Source organism: Prinia subflava, chromosome 3 (assembly GCF_021018805.1).
Source record: "Prinia subflava isolate CZ2003 ecotype Zambia chromosome 3, Cam_Psub_1.2, whole genome shotgun sequence".
Classification (NCBI taxonomy): domain Eukaryota; kingdom Metazoa; phylum Chordata; class Aves; order Passeriformes; family Cisticolidae; genus Prinia; species Prinia subflava.
Window position 1 is genome coordinate 43,711,683 of NC_086249.1, and position 24,106 is coordinate 43,735,788.

At 44.7% G+C, this 24,106-nt stretch overlaps 1 protein-coding gene across 2 annotated transcripts in view; it reads right to left on the bottom strand.

The window, feature by feature from the left end:
- Positions 1-15,522, bottom strand: part of SERPINE3 (serpin family E member 3) — a 34,394-nt gene extending 18,872 nt beyond the window's left edge. For both annotated transcript variants that reach the window (XM_063392045.1, XM_063392044.1), the window contains exon 1: positions 15,403-15,522. In XM_063392045.1, coding sequence (XP_063248115.1) covers positions 15,403-15,447 — 45 coding nt within the window. In that variant the 5' untranslated portion in view covers positions 15,448-15,522. The remainder of the gene's footprint in view (positions 1-15,402) is intronic.
- Positions 15,523-24,106: the final 8,584 nt, after the last annotated feature.

Sequence of the window (24,106 nt, forward strand, 5' to 3'; positions counted from 1 at the left end):
GATTTTTCCAGAATGCTGTAGCATTGTAAGATGGTTGGCCATTACAGAGCCTGGAGACACACAGCTTCTTGGTTAAAAATTAGCTACCTGCACACATGATGGGACAACTCAGTGGGGTCTGCATGCTGCCAAGCACCCACAGCTCCTTTCTGTCCCCAGAAGAAAGGGGGTCACACCAAGCACTCACTCCCAGAAGGAAGGCCACCCCTTGTGAAGTGCAAAAGTCTAATTGGAGACTCCAGTCTGGGCTTTGGATCCAAGTTTGCAAAAGGCTGGCTTCAAATTTCACATCCCCCCCCTCCCCCCCACCCTCAAATATTCCTTCTATGAAATTTATGCCAGTGAAAGAAAAGGTTGTATTTGCAAAAGGCTCCAGTGCTTGGAGCACAGAATCACCACATCAAATTTTTATGGGAAATCAAGCATCGGTCAATGTTATATTAAGAGACACTTAGATTCATATTTAAAGGAATAATGCTAAAATGAGAGAATAGCTTTCCCTACAGAATTTCACCTTTTGAAGATTGTATACAAGTATACTTTAAAAATTACGGCACCTTCTTTCACCTCAGGATTTCCTACAAATCTTTCTCCATGCCCTTTGCTCTAGAGAGCACCTCTAATGCTTCATATTTACTCACAGTTAGCTCTGTTAAATTGTCTTGTCTTTCTGTGTCCTTCTGGGTGCCTGAATGGAAGCTGCCTATGAGCGTCTTGTCTCCTTCTTTAATAGGTAGTGGAGCAAAGACTAAGTCATGAGACTGCATTTAAAGGGATAGTCAGTGATCAGAGTCTCTGTCGGCGATGTCTGTACCACTCTGTCCAAATTCCTGTAGGCTACAAGCTCTATGGAGAGCCAGGCAAAGCAGCATGCCACTGACCAGCAAATCCAAGGCAAGGAACAAAAAGGTACACATGGAGATAGAGTCAGCTACTTCCTTGCAAGCTCTGCTCAAGTCTCATGAGACTTGTGACCTGCTGGTACCGAGCAAGGCATCTCCTATCTCTCTTCCCACCCCCCTCCTTCTTTTATATGAATTCCATTGATTCCTCTGCCACAAAGGGGAAGAGAAAGGGCTCTCTGTGTACCAGGCACACAGCTACTTTTTTACACCCACTTTGAAACCTTATTCAGAAATCCCATGCAATTAAAATGTCTTTATTCCCTTTGTTTTTAATTAATGCCATCCAAAATAGCAAGATTTTCTTTCACTCTTTAGTTTCCAGAAGGAAAGAAACAACAAAGTGCTGTGCTTGAGGGAGAGCAGATGAGGAAGGGGCCACTTTGAATGGACCAGAAGCAGAAGAGCTGTGGTTGTGGCTGCTTTAAAAGCAGTTACAGCTTTCATGACTTTCTTTGTGTGATGGGATCAAATCCTGCCCATCATATTCACAGGTTCAGCCTCACAGCTTCACAATGCCACCTAAGACAAGCAAGATTTGGCTTAAAAATTAACATAAAACTGCAGCTTATTTACCTTCCCAAAGTTTGGTGTTATACACTTGGCTATTTCACAACATACATTCTTGTTTCAGGTGGGAGAGAAGACACTGGGGAAAAGGGCATTACAATCAAGCAGTAATTTAGGTGCTACTGTTTCACTTTTAGCAGGGAAGGAACAGCCACACGATGGAATTAGGGCCCAAGTGAGAATGAAGCAATGGGCCTCTCTTACTCTGTTCTTGTGCTGCTCCTCTCTTTCTGCTGTTTGGAGAATCTGCCAGAATAGATGCAGACATTGGGGTCTGTGTCAGGATTCTGGGATTTAGAACATTCCTGCAAGGACTGATGAACAACAAGAGCTTGGTCAGTCACAGTCCAATACAACAGGCAGAGATTTCAATGATTTCAATGTCAGTATCTTCATGCTGAAAATTGCATTTGGGCTTAGGGGTTTGGCTGCATGAGGACCTCTCTGCTGAAGTTATCATTAACAGTTTCCATTAGAGTGGAGATGTATTCAGAGGGAATGAAACAGAGGCCACCAAGTGATTTCTGGAAGGGCTCAGAGCTGCCAATAGATAAATTTGCCCTGATTGCTGGTGAGGACTGTACACTGGCTTTGATGCGGTGTTCCCAGAGGCTCTGGACCTGAAAAAGCATTCCTTCTGTGCCCTTCTTGATACTCTCCTGTGGATTTGTTAAGATTTAAATGAAAGGTGGGGAACCCCTGAAGGTTTTAGGCATTACTGTCTAAAAATAACAACCAATTCCTACTTGCAAAAATGTTGCTATTCAGATTTGGGGTATATATTTATGGAAGAAATAATTGAAAACTAGACCTGGTAAAAATGTTGTGTAAGAAAGCATAGTCAGAGGGAAAGGGAAAAAAGTGTTCTGGGTCTTGTCTCATCACAAAGGAAACTTAGAAATTGGAGAGTTTTTTTCAAATCTTCCCTCTCTGCAAATGTTTTAGGAAAGAAGAGCTGTGGAGGGATCTTTGCAGCAACACCAATGTTTGCAGACAAGCAGAGAGGGCTTAAGAAAACTACAACTGGATCAACATTGTTCAAAGCCACCATGGGGAATAAGAAATGCTTTACATATAATGAATAGGAAAGGAATCCACTGGTGAATGATGAGAAAGATAGGAGGCAGTGGAGTAAGAAAGAAGTAAGAGTCAGTGAAACTAGCTGTGGCTAAAAAATAAGTGTAGAAGCCTGGGGGAAGGTTATGAACATTTATCATAATCAAGGTAAGAACCAAAATTCTCCTGCATATTCAGTTTAGCAGCCTAAGTTCAAAGTTTCTCTGTGCCAGACTGGGATCCACAATTGAGAATTGTGTGTCCAAGGAGAAGCCAGTGCCACATCAAGGTGAGTCTGAAAACTGAGGTAGCTGAGTAGCTCAGGCAGCCAGAAACTGAGCTGTCCAAGTGAGGGTAGTTCAGGGAGTGCTGCAAATTAAATAGGTCAATTATAGAAATTCCATGTCAGAGAGGTCTTGGACCTACTGAAGAGTTAGAGTTGGGCTGCTATGGAAAAGGGAGGTTTTGTCTCCTTTAGGGGCTCTTTCTTAGAGCCTTCAAACCTGCCTGTGTCCTAGTTTAGGCATCACAGCCTTCTTTGAGTCTTAATCTGGCTCTGCATCACAAGGTACTGAGGGAAGTACTGATAAACTTTCTGACAATAATTTTGTTTTTAAGATGCTGAAAATGCATTTTAAAAGGCATACAATTGACCGGACCCCAAGATAACACTTCAAAGCCAGGAAGGGGCAGAGGTAGCATCTGTATCTTGAGAAGTGCTTCTTCACTTTGAGATAACTTAGACTGACTGTGAGGGAAGTGAGGAAAGACACAAACAAGGATGCCTGGAGAAAACACAGCACAGGAATGTGTGGGTAGCATTCTGGAGCACAGAGCACTGTGTCTCTGTGGAGTTCCTCTGAGCTTCTACAGGAGCTGCTCTGGGAGCTTCACAGGGAGCCCAACCTCTTTGTTCCCTCACTAGGCAGAGAAAGCCACCACTCTTTGAGAAGGAAGACAGCAAAGAACTTCCTGACGTGTGAACACCTCCCCACACAGGGTGACAAACTGGTGGAAAGCACTGGAAGGAAGCCATAAGTGGTGGCTGCTTTCCATGATGGATTAGATCATCTCTGTGCCTGCAGTGTGGCAGTGCTGTTACTGCACAGCCCCTCAGTGTCCCCCTGTGTGCCCATGGTGGTGGGCAAGGGGACAGAATTGCTGAAGCATCTCCTGCTGCTCGGCACTGACAGATGCCATCACAGGCGGCTCTGCAATGTCTGGTGTGAAAAATGTGCAGAAGTGGAAAAGAAAGATGAGGGAAAAAGAAACAGAGACAGCTGTCCCCCAGAATTATGTCTTCAGGGTCTTCGTGAACCAGATTGTGCTCTCAGGTGTAGGAGTAGAAATGCAAACCATGGACACAAGCTTGGGTCCTTGAGCAAATGAGGAGCTGCTGGGGGGCTCTGGGCTGGGAGACTCCTCTGGGGAACAGGGTGCTCCATGACTGTGGAAATCAGACTCAGGGTCAAGCCTCCACGGTGGTGGCAGTAGGGAGGAAGGTCAGGAGCTTGTTAGCCCTGGAAACAGCCAGAAGTCACAGGACTGAAAGTGGAACCAGAGGGAAAGGCAAAGCCTGCACTGGTGCTATGGGCAAAGAAAGATTTCTTTGGAAACCTTTCCCCACTACCAATTTTTTCTCACAGGTGACTGGAGTTTTCTCTGATTTATTGGTGTTCTAAGAAAACCGGGCCCTAGTTTGGTGTGGCTGCTGAGAGGAAAGGGAGAGCTGTTCTGCTTTGGGCTCTGGCCAGTTTGTGCTTCTGTTGCATGCTCTTTACACAGTGATCTGGAGCAGAACTTGGCGCAGGGAAAGGCTGGAAGAGAAAAAGATGGGAGAACCAGTAAGAAGCAGGTTTTCCTCTTCAGAATTCTCCTGTTAGCTTTTCTGTGTCAGGTCAGTCTCCTGCAGGCTTCCTTCCACTCTAGAATAACCCCGTTATCAGCAGGGCTACAGTGCATTTATTTCTTCACAAATGAGAACAGGATTTAACCTTCTATCTGCATCTGACTTTTGTGAGCTAGCTCTCCTTAACATACAGAATAACCCTAGGGAAATTAAATTGGATCTAAACCAGCTTCCTTCCTGCTTATACCTCTCCTCCAGGAGCAAGCCTGCACTGCAAGATGCCAACACGTTTGTTCAGTCAGGAAGGTTGTTCTGCTGAATTTCAGGATAAGAAAAATCGGCATCATCATTTCATACAGATCTTATTCTGTGGGGAAGCAGATGGCTGTGGAGCCATAAAACACCCAGATGAGCAAATTCAAGTGAATTTTTTTACTGCTATCCCCATGCCATATACAAACCAACACTGCCTCTGCCTCCCACTAGGGTGTGAGGGCAAAATCTGGCTCTTCAAAGGGGGACCACTTTAGAGGGTTGCTTCCAAAGAAGAAAACCATCTGCTCAGTGAGTTGTTGTGGTTTGAGCAGATGAGCTTGGACTTTCTGGGGAAGTCATACAGCGTAGAATTCCACAATGGAGCTCCATTCTGCTGGAGCCCCAGATCACTTCCCTCACACCTTCCTGGCCTGCTCCAGGTGGAAAGAAGTGCTTTCAGCAGCAGTGAAGGTTTTTTGCAGCTCCACAGGAGGAGATAGTCTCCCTGCCCACGGCTGCAGGCTGGGTAGCAGAGGAGCAGTGGCACAGGCTGGCTGTGACCAAACTGTGCAGCACTTGGTTCCCTGCAGCTGCTGTGGATCTAAAACACGAATGTAACATTTTGATGGGTTCATTTTCCTCTTTCTCTAATACTCCAAGTGGAATAACAGGGCAGTGGTTTCACAACATCACCCTGGTAATCTGTGTTTCCTTCCCTGAGAGATGGTCTAAGGGCACCCTTGAGGATGGGTTGGTGATGGAGAACTGTGTGGGATCCAAGCTTGGGCCAGACTGTGTCACAGGAGCTTTTAAGTCGAGTCAGGGAATACATGAGACCTGGACTTTTCCCAGGGGCAATTTTGAAGACAGCTGGTGACAGCAACCAAAAACTGAGCCAGGCAATGGGTTAATAAGTGGTGTGAGACATTGGTGATGGGGTAAAGTTCAAGTTTGCAGGGTAGGTGTTTCTAATGTGTTCGATGTCTTCTGCAGTGGGAAGAATGGTACCTTTACTCTTTGGTGTGAAGCCAAGCAAAGCAAACAGGAGTTCCTCTTCCACTGGATGAGGTTAATGCCATAACACTGATGAAGTGACAGGTGTTTTCACAGGCAGAAGTGCAGGCTGAATAAGAGCCCAAATCAAACAGTTTTCTAACTGACAGTGACTGTTCTCATTATATATATTTTTAATGCAAAAAATTCAAAAGGGCTGAGAAACTATGAGAATAAGACCACTTCCTTTTTTTTCCCCTCAGGTTGCTGAAATTTATTGGAATTAAAAAAAAAAAAAGAAGAAAAGAAAAAGAAATAAAGAAGAAAATCTGATTGAGGAAAGACTAAAGATTTGTTGTAATGCAATAGTTGTCCTATGCATGGTTCATAGGGAAGATGGCTTTAGGAACACCAGAAAAATGATGCATGAGGTCCAAAGAGACAAATTCACTGTGCATATATTTTCTGCAGTGTTGTATGAAGATCTTAGCAGTAAAGCCTCTTCCTTGTGGACTCTGAATTTATGATAAGAGCCTGTCTCTGTGCATAGCTAACCTGTGAGGGCTGCTGTCACAGATCAGCTGCTTAGCTGATGGCAGTGGCTCAGAGGTGGTGTATCAGCATGTTCAGAGTTGACTTGCCAGTCTGTGAAATGCCACCTCTGCCCCCAGACATCACCCTTTTGATATCTGCAGATTTAAAATGTTTCTGAGATAGAGCCAATACCCTGCACGGGGCCTGGTGGAGATTCACACACAGACAAGACACGCCAGTGAGCCAAAGCAGGAGTGGGGAGCAGCACTGCGGCAGCATATTTTCCTTCCAGACAACTCCATGAACCAACAAATTCAATGCATTTGCTGCTGACATGGAATACAAAGTAAGTTAGAAGCTGATACCCCCAAATGCTTGTCTAACTGTCTATCGCAGGCTCTTACAGTGCCAAGTGAACGATGCCAAGTAAATGACATAGGAAGAGGTCTTCATGAGTGCATTGCCAGCTGAATTTTCTGCTGCTGATCTGACTGAAATGACAGGGAACCAAACAGAAGATAAAAACATAAAGATGTTTATGAAGTTGACGTGCTGACTGCCTATAAGAAGTCTGGTTTTCAGAAAGAGGGCTGTGGTTGAGTAGGTAAGATGGTTGAGATGAAATGGGAGTTTGCAGAGGGAATAAGGTGGAAGAACATGGCTTTGCATAGGCCACCCCAGCTTGTGATGTGCCCCCAAGCTGGGCAGAGAAGCACAGTTGTGTGTGTTTGCACATGTTGCACATAATTCCTCCTGCATGCACCTCACTGCACACAAGTTCACCCAAACTAAGCAGCCCCACTCTTGCATTACCATCCTGTGGTGAAATGGCCCAGCTCCACCAGGACAGGCGGGGCAGAAGGGGTGGGTGGGTGTTTTCATGTCCCTCTGCTAGCAGGGCAAAACAAAAAACCTTTATTCTTCGGGACCTGATCTGCTCTCACAGCTTCAGGCTATAATCCTTTCTGGTGACATCACAGGTACTGCTGAGGCCGCCAAGGTGATGTCACAATGAGGAGCTTATGACTGTAAATGGGGAGTAAGTCAAAAGAACAGATGACCTCAAAGTAAGTTAATATCCTGTTATTATGTAAGTGTTCCCAATACTTATAAAAATGTGCCAGTAACAAAAATTAAGAAAGAAAAAAGGCCCAGTGGTCTATCAGGATATGTGAACATGCGTGCAAAGTTGACATTTCTCACAGACCCACATACTCTTTATTAGTGTGTCTTGCTTCTAGAAATCTTCCAACTATCAGCTCAGTTTTTTAAAGCAACCTCAGGATCTTTCCTTATTTAATGAGAAAAGCACAAAAGTTCTCCTTATTTTGATATGTCCAATAATCACACACATACTTTGTCATAGCAAAGCATCTCAGCCAAATGTAATCTACATTTTAGTGTCATGAATGTTTTAAGAACATGGAAATGTGTCTTTCCTATGAAGCCCTCTGGGCTACATGGGGAGCACCATAGAATGGGTATATATCTGAAACAATCTAATTAATACCTGCTGTATTCTTATGATAAATAGGAACTAATGAAATTGAAAACTATGTGCAATTGTATCACAGGAAAGCTTTATTGCAGCTATAAAAATGATACTTTATATGCTGAGCTAAATTCTTTGAAGTTGGAAATAATGTTCAGAATCTCTAAGGCACTTTTTTGTAGATGTCTTGTCTCTACTGCTCTGCAGGTTGATTATTTTTCATGGTCAAGTATTTATTACATTTTATCCTGGAAATATTTTAATGGATTCTTTTGCTTTGATAGGATAAGAAGCACATTTAAATGCCTCTAGGGGTAAATTATTTCTCATCAACACTTTCAAGCACAAAGTCTGGATCTTCAGTAGGTTTTTACATTATGCAAGTAGACATTTAAGGTACTTAATACTTTCTAACCTCTAGTGCCCTTTTTACACAGAGACAGGCAGTCAGCAGGGATTAATCTGATCCTAATTAACCACAAACTCTTCTGATACTTGGTCAGTGCACAGTAGCATGCTGCCAGGTACACAGAGGTAAACTGATCTGGATTATCTGCCGGTGTATGTGCTTCACGGAGGGAGGTCTGTGCTCTGTGTCCTGGGTGAGCTACGGGCAGATACAGCTTCAAGCATGCAGCAGGGAGGCTGCTGTGCAAAGCTGCAGCTACAAGGAAAGGGGAAAGCACCAATCTGAAGGCCTCTTCTTAACGGCTTTCTGTCGAGATTTCATTCTCAGAGATGGCATTTGTTAGTGTGGCACCCTCCCAGACCGGATCACCGCCCTCTCCTGACACAGGAGTCGCAAGCAGAACAGAAGCTCCAGAAAAAGTTTATTAGAGAAGTGCTCTCATTGAGTCACGAGGTGCATAAAGAACCCCCTTGCTTTCTAAACTCCTCCTCAGAGAGGAATCTAGGTGCAGATGGATCCAGTCTTTGCCCCATACTTTATGTTTAAAAGATTATATTGGTGTAATTGAATCTTTGTCAGAATTTGGACCACAAGATTAAGAAAGGAAAACCAAATATATTTATATGAAAAAAAAATTATTTATTTTATTGACAGTGATAATTATAATGATTAGACTATCAGACCTTAATCAGAATGATTTACTACACAGTACAGATAGCTACAACTACTAGTGGAGTGCAGTATTTATTGAAGCAATATTGAAACAGCAATATTAAAGCTAGCAAAACAATTAAGTAAAGATTGAAGTTACTCACCCATTCCAAAAAATGTGGGCAAATCTATTCTGCTCACCCTTGAGGGGAGTCCCTAGTCAAGGGCAGAGTCTCCACACACACTCCTAGAAGGGATACATTAGATGTACCTGCCATTGAAAAGTGGGATTTCAGTCCCATGGGAACAGTTGCCCCCTCTGAGTCGGTGATGTTGGGAGGTGATGGTGCTCCACTCTGCCAGGGTTGACCCGTCCTTTGTTAAGACAACAGAGAAAACTGGGGATGTGAGGTGGCAGGGAAACCTTGCTGCAGAACCAAAAGAACTCCTACCTAGTGTTAATGCTGGGTGCTAACAGCTCTGGCTCTTGATCTCCCTAACACGGCATGGCCAGCCCAGCATTTGAATCCAACATACTAAAATAAAAATTTTCTGGGAAGGGCAGAACAGGACTTGCTGACTGTAGGCTCTTCACAGACTCTCAGCTCTTCAGGACCATGGCTTTTAAAATGCTCTCTTATTTGTGGTGGTCATCCAGGCCTTATGCATCAGATCAAAGCAGGCTGATAGCATCACCCTTACAGCTCAGGGAAACAACTTTAAAAATTGAAATTTTTATCCTGTGTTGTTGCAAATGTTCATACAGATGTCAAGAACAAGGAAGTAGCAGAACAAAAGTCAGGGGAGAATAATATCCCAGAAATGGGATCCTGAAAAGTTAACTTGCTGATCCTGATGCAGCTAACACAAGACAAATTCACACAGGAGCTGCATGGAATTTCTTCAGTTAAAGTGGTGACCAGGGCACCTGCAGTCCTCTGAGCATAGTGGGATTCACTGTTTGGGGCTTTGTTCAGACTGCTCCAAAGAGTAGAGCCAAATGCCAGCTCAGGCCATGGGAGTAGGCCAGCATGTACTCACATGAACAAGTGCTGGCTTCCAGTGTAGTTTGTTGGCTTTCCAAGCTCATTCTTCTCTTTTTCCCCTCGACCCTGAAGCATTCCTCTCTGAGGCATAGTAGTTCTTGGAGATCAAGAGAGTTAAAATAATCTCCAGAGAGGCAGTAATTCTGGGAAGCTGACCTCTCTTGTATCAGTGTGCAGTCTGCCTGGTATCCAGCCATTAGCTCTTTATGGCGCAGCTGGAGACAGACAGGAAAGACCTGACTCCAAGCTGAGCTTTCAGGGTTGTAATGCAGAGACAGTTCCTGCAGAAAACAAGCACTGCCTTCTCCTCCTTTAAACAGAAGTCTGCTGGAATAGGTGTCTAACAAAATAACATTGTTTCGTTTATATTTCTCTGTAGTAAGCAGGACTATGTTAGAGCTGTGCTTGGTGACACAAGGTTATTGTCAATTTTCCTTGGGAAGACTGGGACACCACATGGTTGAGGGTCTTGTGTGAAGCCACACAAAAGGCATGTGCCCGTTCACTACAGGATGGCTGCTGATCTTTCATCTGGAGTTGTTCCCTGTGCACGTTTGTCCAGAGATGCCTTTCGAGCTGGGACCCTCAGCACTGTTGTATTCCCAGCCCCTGGGTTTGTATGTTTGGAAACAGTAAATCTGTTTTCTGGAATAAAACAAAATTAAACTCTTAAACTATCTTGTTTCAGCAGACACACTACAATAATAGAGAAAAAAAAGTGTTAAAGGTCTAATTGGTCTGGTGAAGGTTGCTTTTTCAAGGGCATGACAACACACTGATTCTGCTTGAGATGTGGCACAGCACATGTCTGATCTCTGCATGACTGTTGAAACTAAATGTAAAACATTCATTTCTCAATGCTTTTTTCCCCCCATGCTTAATGTCTATTTGTTGCTGCTTGGTCTCATAACAACTCTACTAATCATGAAAAAGTGTCAAAGGACCAGCTAATAAATGAATGAATTAATGGATCCTGAATTAAGAAATTTTTGTTTCAATGCTTCCTTTCTTTTAGAAAGACAACTGCTACAGCCTTCTTTAAGTGCTCTTGTCAAATATAGGGATGTTTATTGTTGCAGTTCCTTGGAAAATAAGACTCTTTATTTCAGCATTTCAAGAAGAGAAAAAAATATTCATAGATTGTTTGAGGGAAAAAAGAAAGAGCCAGAAGTTGTCACAGTGTCAAAATTAATTATTTTGGATTGATCCATTTGCCTTGATCTTTATGACCCTCAAGAATTTCAAATACTTCCCAGTCAATCATTTAAATTCCTCAGCTAAAACCCATACTTCATTAAATAAAGAAATAAGGGGGCGTCTTGATATGCTTTTCTTTTGGGCTGTCACTCCAGAGTCTGAAAATACGGATCATGGCATCTTAAAGTATTCTCAGTTTTCTTTTCAAATAGCAAAAAAATGTTTCTCTATACAGTTCATCACATTCTCTTCAGTGGTACTTTCTTGCTGGAACCTCTTAGGATTAACCCCAAGTACCACCTTCAGTGGTGGAAAGAGATCCTAAGTTGCTAAATTCAGTGGTGACTGTGCTGATGTCACCAAACAACAAAGGACTGTTGGGCGAAAGGCAAAGGGAAGAAAAGGAAGGTATACTTAGAAGACATATATCAAAAAATTTTAAGATGTGTGTGAACATTTTGGGGTGTGCACTGACTTCTTAAAGATTGAAGTCTAATGGAAATATTGCAGAATGGGAAGAGGACTCAAAGCCAGACTATGGGGTAGTGTATGTTATATACAGTGCACAGATGTTGTACTTTTTCAATGTTCAATCTATGCAAACATTCATTTTATATACATCATCTATTTCATCCCATCATACACCCCTATTGATACATAAAAGACAACCCTTGCCCTGATCTGTGTTTTCCCATGAAAAATAATTTCTTATCTGGGAGTTCAGGCTGCTTTTGTTCCTGCTCGTTTAAGATAGCATAGCTGATTCGTTTTCCATTTTCAGTTTTTCACCTTTCGTCTGCTTTTCCCATTCTCTTGTGATGCAACAAGAAAGACAATCCAGAATCTGGACCTGGAATGCTGCCACAGAGGAAGTGGCAGCTGAAATCAGAGCCATTTATAAATCAAGCCTGAAAAGTATTTTTCTGCAATTGGTGTCTCACATTACTGAGCACTGTGATAACTTCAAGGGGAAAGGCATCAAACACTCAGGTTGTAAAAAGGCTCAGAGTGCTGGCATTTAGACTTGGTCCCCAGAGAGAGCCCAGACCTCTCAAGTTTCTCTCCTCCTAGCAGGTAAGACCTCAGGTAGCGTGGTGGCCCTTGTCCAGATCTGATGAGTTGCCCTGCCAATACAGGACAGCAGAGCAGCTCTTAACTCTTCTGGTGGGTGTCACATCCTGCACCTCTGCGTGGCCCACGGGGTGTCCCTGCCACATGCACGCACAGCTTGTGTGCAAACGTGCTACATCAAAGCTACAAAATTTGCAAATCTGCTTTCTTGTCATCCTACTTGCCTCTCAGGCAGCACTTCCCAAGCTCTGGGATAAAAGTGTCCCCTTGGTGAACACCAGGGGAGGTACCTTGCACTGCCACAGCAGTTCCCAGCCTCAGCCAGGGCAGCTGATGCCCTTCAGTAGGACCTGCACTCTTGTACCTGTGGTCCTTGCCCCGTGTAAAATCCAGGTTGCATGTGGCATCTCCAGTGAAGCTTCCCAGAAAAACAATGGTTGTTTCAGTGGAAAGCTGTTCCTCAATCCCTGAGACTGCTGATCCCCAGAGTCTAGTTCTGAAAACCAGCAATAAGAAATAGGATTGACTGTTATTTCTATTACCTTTGGGAGAATTGTCTTATGTAATTTAATTTAATTTGATTTAGTTTATATAAATTTTTTTCTAGGTAACATTTTTTCCTGTTCCCAGAATCTCAACTTCTGTATTACAGATTGCAGTCCCCTGTCTGTACATCTCATCCATCCATATCTTGTCTTCTTTTCTTCTTTTTTATGTCAGCCCTTATGTGATTGCACATCATTTTCAGAAGATTTCACACTTCTGAAAGTCCATATGGTTGTCAAAATCTTTTCTGATACCACTTGTTTATGGCTTTAAAATAATCAACATAGATTCACACATAATTTTTTTTCCCTTGTTCCTTCCCCAAGTCTCTTTTGTGCATAACTCCAATAAGATTAATTCATTTTTTCCCCAAATGATGCTGCCAAAGTTAACACATCAGCAGAGAAGGCTTGGAGCAAGAATCTGTTTCATCTTGCTATGCTCTTCATTCATGTCAGGCTGTAATCTAGCTGTCGCTCCAGAGAGCAGCCAATTTTTCTTTGGGCTACCTACCAAAAATGGCATCATCAGGAAATGTTCTGGTGAGCTGGCATGTCTAAGAGACAAGGAGCCTCCGTTGCAGAGACCGGAGCATACCAGCAGCTGCTCCCTGTGGTGTCACTGAATGGCTCCCGGCTGTGCTGAAAGCACAGTTCTGCCCCTTGCAGTCTGCGAGGAACTAGGTAAGTACCAAGTGCAGTGGATTCAGTGAGGAGGTGTGTTGCCAGAGATCAGCCGGAGTCAAGACAGCACTCAGTATGAGTTAGAAATCTTGCTCCTTTATTCAGCTATTTGGCATACATTTGTACTGTGCTGAGCATATCATGCACCTAACTCTGAACACCATTGGTTAAACCACAGTGTTCACGTGTCCTTGCAGTATACATGATTGGCTTAGAAGCTCTGTCCATGTGGCTGGATGCTGGGAGCCTTCTCCAAATTATGGTCAGTGCACCCTGTCTAGCATCCTGTTATGGCTATTGCTCCAAACTTTACTTCATCCTTATCCCATCTAAGGAACAGTGCAAGGACATTTCGGCTTCTACTCATCCTTTAGGCTAAAAGCAGGGTTGTGCACATGTCCCTGCTCTTCCAGCCATGCATCTACAGAGGTGCTAAAGAGAGGAGTAGGCAGGGAAAGAAAGGAGCCCTGGGTCCTGTCCTGCTTCGTTATGGACATGGAGCTGCAAGTGCAGCCTCAGAGCTGAGTCCTGCATGATGGGGTGAGACAAGGCCTGTGTCAGGGAGCTGGTGGAGCTGCCAGAGTGGGAACACTCCAGGCTTATGGAGGAGACAGTGCTGTACTGTAAAAGAAAAGGGAAGATAGATGGAAGGAAAGGAAAGGAAAGGAAAGGAAAGGAAAGGAAAGGAAAGGAAAGGAAAGGAAAGGAAAGGAAAGGAAAGGAAAGGAAAGGAAAGGAAAGGAAAGGAAAGGAAAGGAAAGGAAAGGAAAGGAAAGGAAAGGAAAGGAAAGGAAAGGAAAGGAAAGGAAAGGAAAGGAAAGGAAAGGAAAGGAAAGGAAAGGAAAGGAAAGGAAAGGAAGGAAAGGAAAGGAAAGGAAAGGAAAGGAAAGGAAAGGAAAGGAAAGGAAAGGAAAGGAAAGGAAAGGAAAGGAAAGGAAAGGAAAGGAAAGGAAAGGAAAGGAAAGGAAAGGAAAGGAAAGGAAAGGAAAGGAAAGGAAAGGAAAGGAAAGGAAAGGAAAGGAAAGGAAAGGAAAGGAAAGGAAAGGGATGGATAGGGAAGAAGAGTATCTGTGGGGATAGGCAGCATGAATCCAAAAGAACTCATCTGTAAATAAAGTGGTTGGAAAAGCAAACTAGCCTAGAAGAAAGATTATCCTGGAAACCTGGAAAACACTGTGCAATTGGGCCCTGCTGACAACCTGATAGCTTCAGCATCCTTTTCCCCTCCCAGGGCTGACGGCTTCCCTCCACATTACCTATTTCATCCTAATCCTTCAAAGAGTGGGATATTGTACAGCCCCACATGCCTGAAGCTGGTTCACATTCTGGGGCTAGAAAATGGGAGGAGAGTCACAGCTGGTTCTCCTCTTTGTGCTCCTCTCCTGCCCTCTGGCTTGTCCCAGCACTACCCTGACTTCATGGCCAGCTCTCTGGCAGTGGCAGACCTGGCAGGGGTTGTATCTGCTGCTGCCTCAGGCAGCCCCAGAATTTCTTTCTTCAAAACTTCGGCAGAGTCTTCTCACAAGTGGCAAGGTGGCAACTAGCATCCTTACCCATCCTGTGGGAAAACCACCCCGCAATCAGCTCCTGGAAGAAGGCAAGACAGCAAATTGCCAGGGAGAGAAACTCGAAGGGCAGAGGCTACATTTCTGTGGCCTTACGTGGCACAACAGGGGAACACTGGCATCTAGTCAAATTCCATAAGCAGGAGCACAGAGTAATTAGTCAAAGCTTTGCTTTGACAAAAAAAAACCCAAATCAAAAGCAGGAAAAAGTGGAACTCATAACCATGTCATGGTAAACCATGTGAAAAAACCTTCTTGCTCTTAATCACAGCCCAGTTTAAATTAAAATATGTCCATGCAACAGTACATGTGAGCTACAAAAAAAGGCTGTTAATTCCTGGAAGCAAGAGGAATTATAAAATTGGTATTATGTGTTGCATTCTTGAGGAGTGTCTGTTCCGGGCAGCCCTGTCCCAGGTTCATTACACCTAAGGAGCAGGAGCTCTCCAGCAGCACTGCTAACCTCACAAGAGGCATTGTCTTGGCAGGAGTTGGGTCACACTTAGCAGATTATTTCCGTACCAGGAGGGCTGAAATTTTCATCAAAGTAAACAGAGGAATTCGTGACAGGCAGCCGGCTTACCGTGCCGTGCTCTGGGGCGCGCTCGCAGCGGATGCTCGGCTCCATCCCAAGAGCAGCCCCGCGGGCTGCGGCTGCTTCCTCGCCCTTGGCTCCGGCGCAGGGAAAGCACACAGCAGAGCCCTCCCGGTCACGGAGCCACTCACCGCGTTATTTATTCTGCTCCTCAGCTTCGTGCTGGAAGGGAGGGCAGAGCGGCAGAGGAGCGGGGTGGGAGCGCGGCTCGGACCCTGCGAGCGGCTCGGGCTGAGTTACAGGGAGCGGAGGCTGCGAGGGCAGCGGGGCCCTGAGCCGGAGCCGAGGGTCCCCGAGGGTAGCGGGGCCCTGAGCCGGAGCCGAGGGTCTCCGAGGGCAGCGGGGCCCTGAGCCGGAGCCGAGGGTCTCCGAGGGCAGAGGGGCCCTGAGCCGGAGCCGAGGGTCCCCGAGGGCAGCGGGGCCCTGAGCCGGAGCCGAGGGTCCCCGAGGGCAGCGGGGCCCTGAGCCGGAGCCGAGGGTCTCCGAGGGCAGCACCGCCGAGCCGGCAGCTCCGTGCGCTGTCCCTCTTGCGCTGCCGGGACCACGAGATGGCACCAGGCGCTTGTGCAGGTGCGGCTCCCGCAGAGCCCGCTGGCACAGGCGCTCCGCAGCCCCGCAGCTCGGAGCGGGGTCACTCGCCCAGCGGCCGCTCACGGCTTTGGCGGGGTCCATTTCCATCGCCGTTCATTATGCGCCGTTCAGTCGGCAGTTTTCACTTATGACAGGCAGATTGGATTAATGACCTCCACCTACAAAGCTATTTTTTCCATTTTATGCACCATATATTCAGGAGGAAAGGGATCAAAAAGGACATCTGATTAAAACATCAGCTATGATTTAATGCAGGAGGCTGAGGCACAGCAGGGGCAGGATGCACAGCCGTGAAGCCCTCTAAGACTCCTTTTCTGAGGCCAAATTGAAGCATCACCATCTATCTGTCAAATGCTAAATAAAATAAAATAAAATAAAATAAAATAAAATAAAATAAAATAAAATAAAATAAAATAAAATAAAATAAAATAAAATAAAATAAAATAAAATAAAATAAAATAAAATAAAATAAAATATTAGCAGCAGTTTGAATACTGTTCTTGAGCTCCAAGGCCAGCCCAGCACTACTTAAGTCAGATCCACACACTTCAGCCATGCCCCAGGGGTCACTCGACACACCAGAGTGGCTGGCCTGGCTTCCCTCCTGGACTGCTGCAGGATCTGATCAGCTCTCGGACACAGCCAGCCTACAGTGCCCAGGGGTTGTCTGAACTGAAGGGAGGAATGCATCGCAGCCCAGCTGAGAGGTGTTTTTTACAGCATGACCCTGAGAGGCTGAGCTTCGTGCTGTGGGGTGTCCAAGGGAACATGGGATGACAGGAAGATGCAAAAAGCCTGATGGGAGAGTGTTGGAGACAGAGAGGCCAAAGCTTGCTGTAGGCTCTTCCATAGTGGGAACAGTCCTAGGGGTGAAGGGCACCATCAGAAAATGTCTTGGAAGTGAAGGAAGTGAAAGCTGCTTGAAGTGGTCCAAAACAGAGACAAGAAGCAATCAAACAATCCAGTGTGTGAACCTGCTCCCTGTCCCATTTCCATTTACCTCTGAAGACACATTCCACCACAGGATTTTTGCCTTGGAAGGCTGCAAGGCTTTCCAAAACAAGCAGTGGGATTCCTCCAGAACTATCTCATAACACACTGATTCCTGAGCTCAAGGGGACACAATCCTTCCCAGCTACTGAGGCAACATGGCCCAGAAGCCTGCGCTGACTTCTGGAACAGAAAGCGCTCAGTGGAACTGTCTGGGAGAAGGCTGCAAATAAATGTGTCTCTCTTCTCATGCAGGGAATGAATTCAGTGCTGCTCACTGCCCTGAGCTGCTGTGGAAACCCAAGGAATTAAGAGAGATTCAACAAGAAATCTGACAAATTGAGGGAGGATAAATCCATTGGTAGAACAATGTAGCAGTTGGTCACACAGTGATCTGAGCAGTTTTTGGCTCAGGAAGTCTGGACTCCGTATAAATTTAGCAATTTGCTCTATGCTGAATCCTGGAAGCTGGGAAAGAATGCCACAGGGAGGATTGCTTTGTACTCAAATGGCACTTGGGCTCAGAAGAGAGACAAGTCATTATCCAAACAGAGGATTTTGAGGATTTTTTTTTTTTTTTTTTTTGTGAAGAGTCAACATGGTTTTATAAAAGGAAATCACACCTCTTAAATCTATTTGGGGCTTCAGAAAGCATCAACAAATAGGTGTAGAGCTAAGAACACTTTTCCACAGCCCTTCATCAAAGCCTTTACAAGAAATCCTGCTGTGATGGTTTAAGAGGTAAGGTTATTTGGATAAAGGGCTGATTAAAGGCAGGAAACAGAAGGTAGAAATAAATAGCCAGCTCTGACAATGGAAGGAGGTTGGCAGTGGAGTCATGCAGGGATTTGTACTCAAGCTTACATTGCTCAGCATGACTTAAACCTGGAAAAAGGGGGGCTTTGTGAGATGGGAGTTTGTTGATGAAGTTAAGCATCCAGGACAATAAAGATGATGAACAGCTGGGCAATCTACAGAAAAATATCACAATAGACAGCAATCGGGCAATAAAAAGGCAGATGAAATTCAACGTAGCTAATTCTAAAATTAATTACATTTCAAAAATATCTAATTTTAGGTACATGATAGCAGGGTCTCAGCTGACTTTCTGCTTGGGAATTGGACATTAGGGCTATGTAAATATCCTAAAGAGTAGCTCAGTGCTCAGCTGCAGCCAAAGCAGCAAGTTCCATTACTAGGAGAGAAACAGAGAATAAAATGGAAAACATCTTCAAACTGTTCTGTATATTCCTACAGTGCATCAAAATCTCCAAAAACTAAATGTATTTATGGACCCTCTAGTTTAAAAAGCACCCAGCACATAAAGGTAACTGAGGGATAACAAGAACAACCAAACACATGGAATGGTTTTCCTATGAAGAATGAGTTACTGGATTAAGACCTGTCAGCTTGATTGGAAAAACAATAACCTGATTCCTGCAGCAGTTAACACATGCACTGTTTGAAACTGCTTCCTAAGCCCTTTGTGAGGTGGGACTGTCTTCCCAGCACCTGGGTAGTTCCATTCTGTTGGGCAGATAGGATGGCAGAGCCAAAGGCTGCTGAACCTGAAAATCACTCCTGGAAGACCTCAGCACTCTCAGGATGTAAAAGCAAATGATTTAGAGATATGATGAGGTAGTTGGGTCCAGAGCTCTGGATACAGATTTTTTATAAAAGGGTGGAAGATGGTGATGAGGTTTGTGCTCTAAGCAAATGAATGGCACAAATTTCTGCATGTTTGTGAGTGAGCAGAGGGTGAGAAATTAAAGAGCTCATGGGTCCGAAGAAGCCAAAAAAGGGCTGAGGAAAAATTGTTGAGGGCATCTCCCACAGGCCAATCAATCAAGAAGGAAGGACAGATAGAACCTTCTTTAAACAACCCAGGAGTTATTCAGGGCAGACTGGAAAAATTCCTGTCTTCTGTAACTGGAACCGTCTGGCAATTGGAAAAACCTCTGCCTTCAGTCACGAGGTCATCACTCACAAGATGTTTTGTTAGGCCTGCCATGTACTAAAAAAACCCACTTTGCTAGATACATCTGTATCTAGCAAAGTTTTGAGGAGAAAATTACTAATCAGAAGACTGAATCATGGGTGCAGAGAGGTGCACATACACAAGTCCATGGGGCTAGATGGGCTGCCACTGACAGTGCAACAGAAACTGGCCAAGGTGATGGCCATGACTGATACACTGGAGGGCAGGGCTACCACTCACAGACAGCTTCACTGGCTGGAGAACCTCACCAAGTTTAATGAAAAAAAATGCAAGCCCTGCACCTGGCATGGACTAACCTGGTACGATCAGCACAGGAGGAAGCATCTCCTGGCTAGGGAGCAGCTCCAAAGAAAGAGACCTTGGGGTCCCAGTAAACAACAAGCTAAACATGATTAAGCAGGACACCCTTGCAGTGATAAGGCCAACAGGATACTGGGTGGTTTAAGCAGGGGAGCTGCCGCCAGGTTGACAGAATTTCTTCTTCCTGCCAGCTGAGCACTCATCATCCACATCCATACATCTGTGGAGAGTTTTGGGATCATCAGTACAAGAGTGATATTGACAAACCTGAGAGAGTTCAGAGGGTCAGGGAGTTAGAAGACCACAGCTGCAGGGGCAACTTCAGCACCTAAAACAGGATTATAGAGAGCCCAGATTTCTCAAAGGTGCTCAGTGCAATGAGGGAAAGATCACAATTTTGAACATGGAAATTCTCACTGCAGTTTAGGAAGCAATTCTTCACCATTACAGTGAGTAAGCAATGACACACATTGCCCAGAGACACTATGAAATTGCCATCTTCACATACTTACAAATCTGAGCAGACAAGGTCCTGAACAACTTGATTTAACTCCAAAGCTTGAGGCCTGAGTAGTTTGTGCCTGCTTTCAGCAGATGCTTTGGACTAGATGACCTCCAGAGGCCTCTTCCAACTCCTGATGTTTCTACAGCTCTGTAAGTGTCATAAAAATATATATAAACCCCACAATTTAAACCACAGAACCATAAAAATCAAACAAAGCCAAGCCTACACAGCTTTGTACATACAATGTAATGCTGACATGCAGACATGTCCCATGGGGGGAATGAAGAAAGGTGTGATAGGTAACACCACACACTGATGAAAATAAGAGGAAAGAATGATTATAAAGACCAATGTACATCAAACAAACCAGATTAAGCCTGCAAGATTACCAATATGTGTCACAGTTCCTGTTTTATCATTCAGCTTTACTAGAGAATGATTTACAGCACCACAGTGAGAATCCAATCTGCAGAGGCAAAACTTAGTCCAACAAAAATATTTTTGCTGTGTTTATTTTATAATTATCCCACCAACACACACTGCCAAAAGCTGTAGAGCTTGTGGCACTGCAATCATTTTGGAGGCCTAGTTATAATACTCTGTAGGTCTGCAATACTTCATAAATGAACACACAGGAGGTCACATACAACTGACTTTTCATCTCTTTTTTATTTCACAGGAGCATTCTGGGGTGAGAAGGAGAGAAAGTACAGAAAAAACCTGCAGTTCTCAAAACACATTGTGGATAATTTAACCAAATCAATAAGTAAATGCCATGAACTTTGTGCATATTCAAATCTCTGAAGAGATGAGCCCCTTCTTAAATAATAGGAAGAGAATTAATGAAGCCTACCTTCAATGAAACATGCTTCATAATCTGGCTTTCCTTTTATAGACAGAAGGTTTTCTGTACACTATCACCTCTGTTTTTCCTGACAGTAGGACACTCAGTTTTTTACAAGATTTGGTTACAAGCACCATCAGTGTAAACAATTAAAATTTTAATCTGTAGTTAGGTATCACTAAACAGAACAGAGACAGAACCAGTGGAGACAGTACAAAAGCAGACTCTGTGGCCACTCATTTGACCCTCTTCCCATCAGGATTAATGTGGCAAAATCTGGAGCTGAGATGCATGTGGAGCTGCTGGTTAATAACACACACAAACCTCATGGCTGACACTTGAGCTGTCCTGTGCTTCCCTGTGGATCTCCATTACCAGGGCTTCCTGCCACAGCAGGTGACAGCCCCCAGATGTGATGGACTCTTTCTAGAGGCATATTTTAGCAGAAAGATGGTTCAGAGCCTCCCCTTCATTAAAAACCCCAATCAGCTTTTGTCAGGAGTTTCAGTGTTGGCATGATGCCAGGATCAGACAGCTACATCAGCTCAAATAAGTTTTTTATTTCATGTCCAGATCAAATCTTATATGTATTATTGTGAAAATACTGTGATTATGGACAGAAAATGATGAAGCATAAATTTAAACCTGTGGATGCTGACTGTCCTAGGCATCACTGTTTGTATGATGAAATGCAAGCTGATGGAAAAAGTGGCTAGTCTGACTTCAGTGTTTTATATTTTGGCAAGGTACAAACAACAGCACAGGAATACAACTTTGGATAGATCAGGTTCTTGTGTTCCAGGGGGGGATTTGATATAAAGGTGTGGGAAATATGGTTATTTAATTCATGTTTTATAAATAATTATAGATTGGGAACTGTGATATATATTATATAAAGGTATGTGTGTGTATGCTCAACCCGCACGTTTCACGAACTTCTGGAAAGCACCTCCCTGATCTTCCGGGTTCTAAAAATGGAAGGTGAGAACGACTTGCCCCTGCCTACGTGCAGCTCAATTCATCTGGACTCGCAACAGGTCAAACGCTACGTGCCAGCAAAGACGTGCCAGCGAGGACTCACACCGGTCATCACACACCTCTACGACAGTTACTCAAAGCAAGGACTAACTCTGGACATTAGCATTTGAATATGCCTGGGGACCCTTTCGGGATTTAATGTAAATAAAGTTAATGGCCGACGATTAAAGAAACAATGGGAGGAAGATTGCCGAAGGGAAAGTTAAGGGTATTTAAGTTGGGCCTTTAGGTGGGCAAATTTGTGAACCCAGCTAGAGACAAAGCTGCCAGGTCCTGTGTCTCTGGGGTCACCCTTGGCTCTACTTTTCCCGGGAGAACTTCGGTCAAGTAAGTTTGCTGTTCGTGGGGTTCGTATTGTTTTGTTTTTATTGTTTGAAATTGTTATAATTTGATTCTAAATTTTGTGATTTGGATGTTAATAAACCAAACTATTGAATTTGGCAATAAATTTGTCCTAGCGTTTATAACAATTTTGGCGCCCAACGTGGGGCCAGTTTTGAATATTCTACGGATCCCTGCTTCTGACCGGGGGGCGCCCCGCCGTAAAAAGCGGCCTGGCAGAGCGGGTAAGTCCGGAAGAACGAACTGGCTTTACGAACCCAGAACCCACAACAGCAAAGGGATTAGGCATTAGGACAAGCTAGCTTGGGGGGGCTCGGGAACTCAGCAGGGGTTTTCCCCTGAAACCGCGGTATTGTTTCACTCGTAAAAATCTAAGTGCACGAAGAATCCACGCAGGAAAAGGACCGTAAGTATAGCGTGGTTGAGTGGGAGTGACCAAGTGCTTGAGAACGTGTATGTGTGTGTGAGTGTGTGTGTGAATGAGACGTGATTTATCACGAAGCGAGAGCGGACCTTAAGGTCGCGTTTCCGCTGCTCCCGCGAGGGACACGGCCGACCGACAGGGAAGCGATTGGAACGTGTGATATTTCGCTTCGTGTGTGAGTGCTACCCGACGGGGTGGGGGAGGTCACCAGGGGTCCTGAAGGAAAGAGGACGTCCCTTTTTGAGTTCGGGGACGAGTAAGCCTTCTTGACCGCGACCAGGGGGGTCGCTTAATTTTTTCAGTGGCGGTTACAGAGCCCCGCCGTTAACCGAACATCCACGGAACGGTCATCCGCTGGATCATTAAGTTAACGGCATCGAGTTCGGAAACTCGGGATTTAATTTTTGGTATCCCATAACTTCTGTGCCACGGGGAGTATGGGATCAGATCTCAGCAGAGATCGGGAGGATTCTTTAAGAGAAACCTCAGCGAGGGCTGATCTTGAAATTCCTCAGAAAAGTCCATTAGGAAAGTTGTTGCAAAGTTGGCAAGAATGCCCAATTAGGAGAGGAGCATCTAAAGATCAGATGATTTATTTGTGTATGAATGTTTGGGGAGGAAAGGAGATAGGACCTAATATTATATGGCCTGTGTTTAGTACTTTTGACGAATGGGCGTAGGAAGCTCTGTAGGAACATGTAGCGAAGAAGAAAAGGAGAGAATTTGAGGAATTGGCATATGTTCTGTTATGGTATGAGGTACGAGTAAAGCTGTGTTCTGAGGAAAGGGAAACACGGAATGAACTGGACTACGGGATAAACTTCTCTCACGGCTCGGTGGCCCCCGTCCTGCCAGCCCCTACCCCTACCACTTCCTCCTCCCCGGCCTTCTCAGGGGCAGAGTTAACACTGCCATCCGAGACCCATGCGGAGCCCCGAGCTCAGCGGCCACTCCAGAAACCTCCCTCCCGTTCAAGGAGATTCCCGAGAGGGAATCCTGCCCCCGTTTCTGGTCCTGACCCCGCACCTCGGCCACCGACGCTAAAATATGGAGAAAAAGAGAAGAAGGGTAAGGAAAACGAAGGGTGGAAGAATAAACCAGACAGGTATATACCAGTTAGAGCCCTAGCTAAAACCAAGACCCCCGAAGGAGATCTTGAAGAGCCCGGGAGGGATTCGGGGTAGGACAGTTGGTGTGAGAGCAAGAATGGCCCGGGAGGAAAAATGGGGGAAAAGAAGCATTCCCGTAAGAAATTTGACAGTAGAGCAAAACAGAAATTACCAAAGGTGAATTAGAATGCATTAGAGAATAACTAGTAGTGTTAGGAAGCGTGCAAATTAGAAATGCGAAAATTCACGTGAGTCTGCAAAAGGAGAAAAAGATAGAAAAGGGATTAAAAGGAATCTTGCCTACTCTTTTCCTTGGTAGTGGTAGATCTTTTACTTCAGGCTGAATACATTTTGGAGACTCCCTAGAGTTGTGTATTTTGCTTTAAGAGTTTTTTTTCTCCTGGACGAGATCGGCGGAGTTGTTTTTTTTTCTTTTTCTTTTCACTAACGTGGGAATGGAACGAAACCCGCCCCTTCCCGCAAGCGGCAGGGCGAGTCAGTCCATGGTTGCCGGGAGACGAAGGAAAGCGGCAGTTTTAAAGTGATTAGA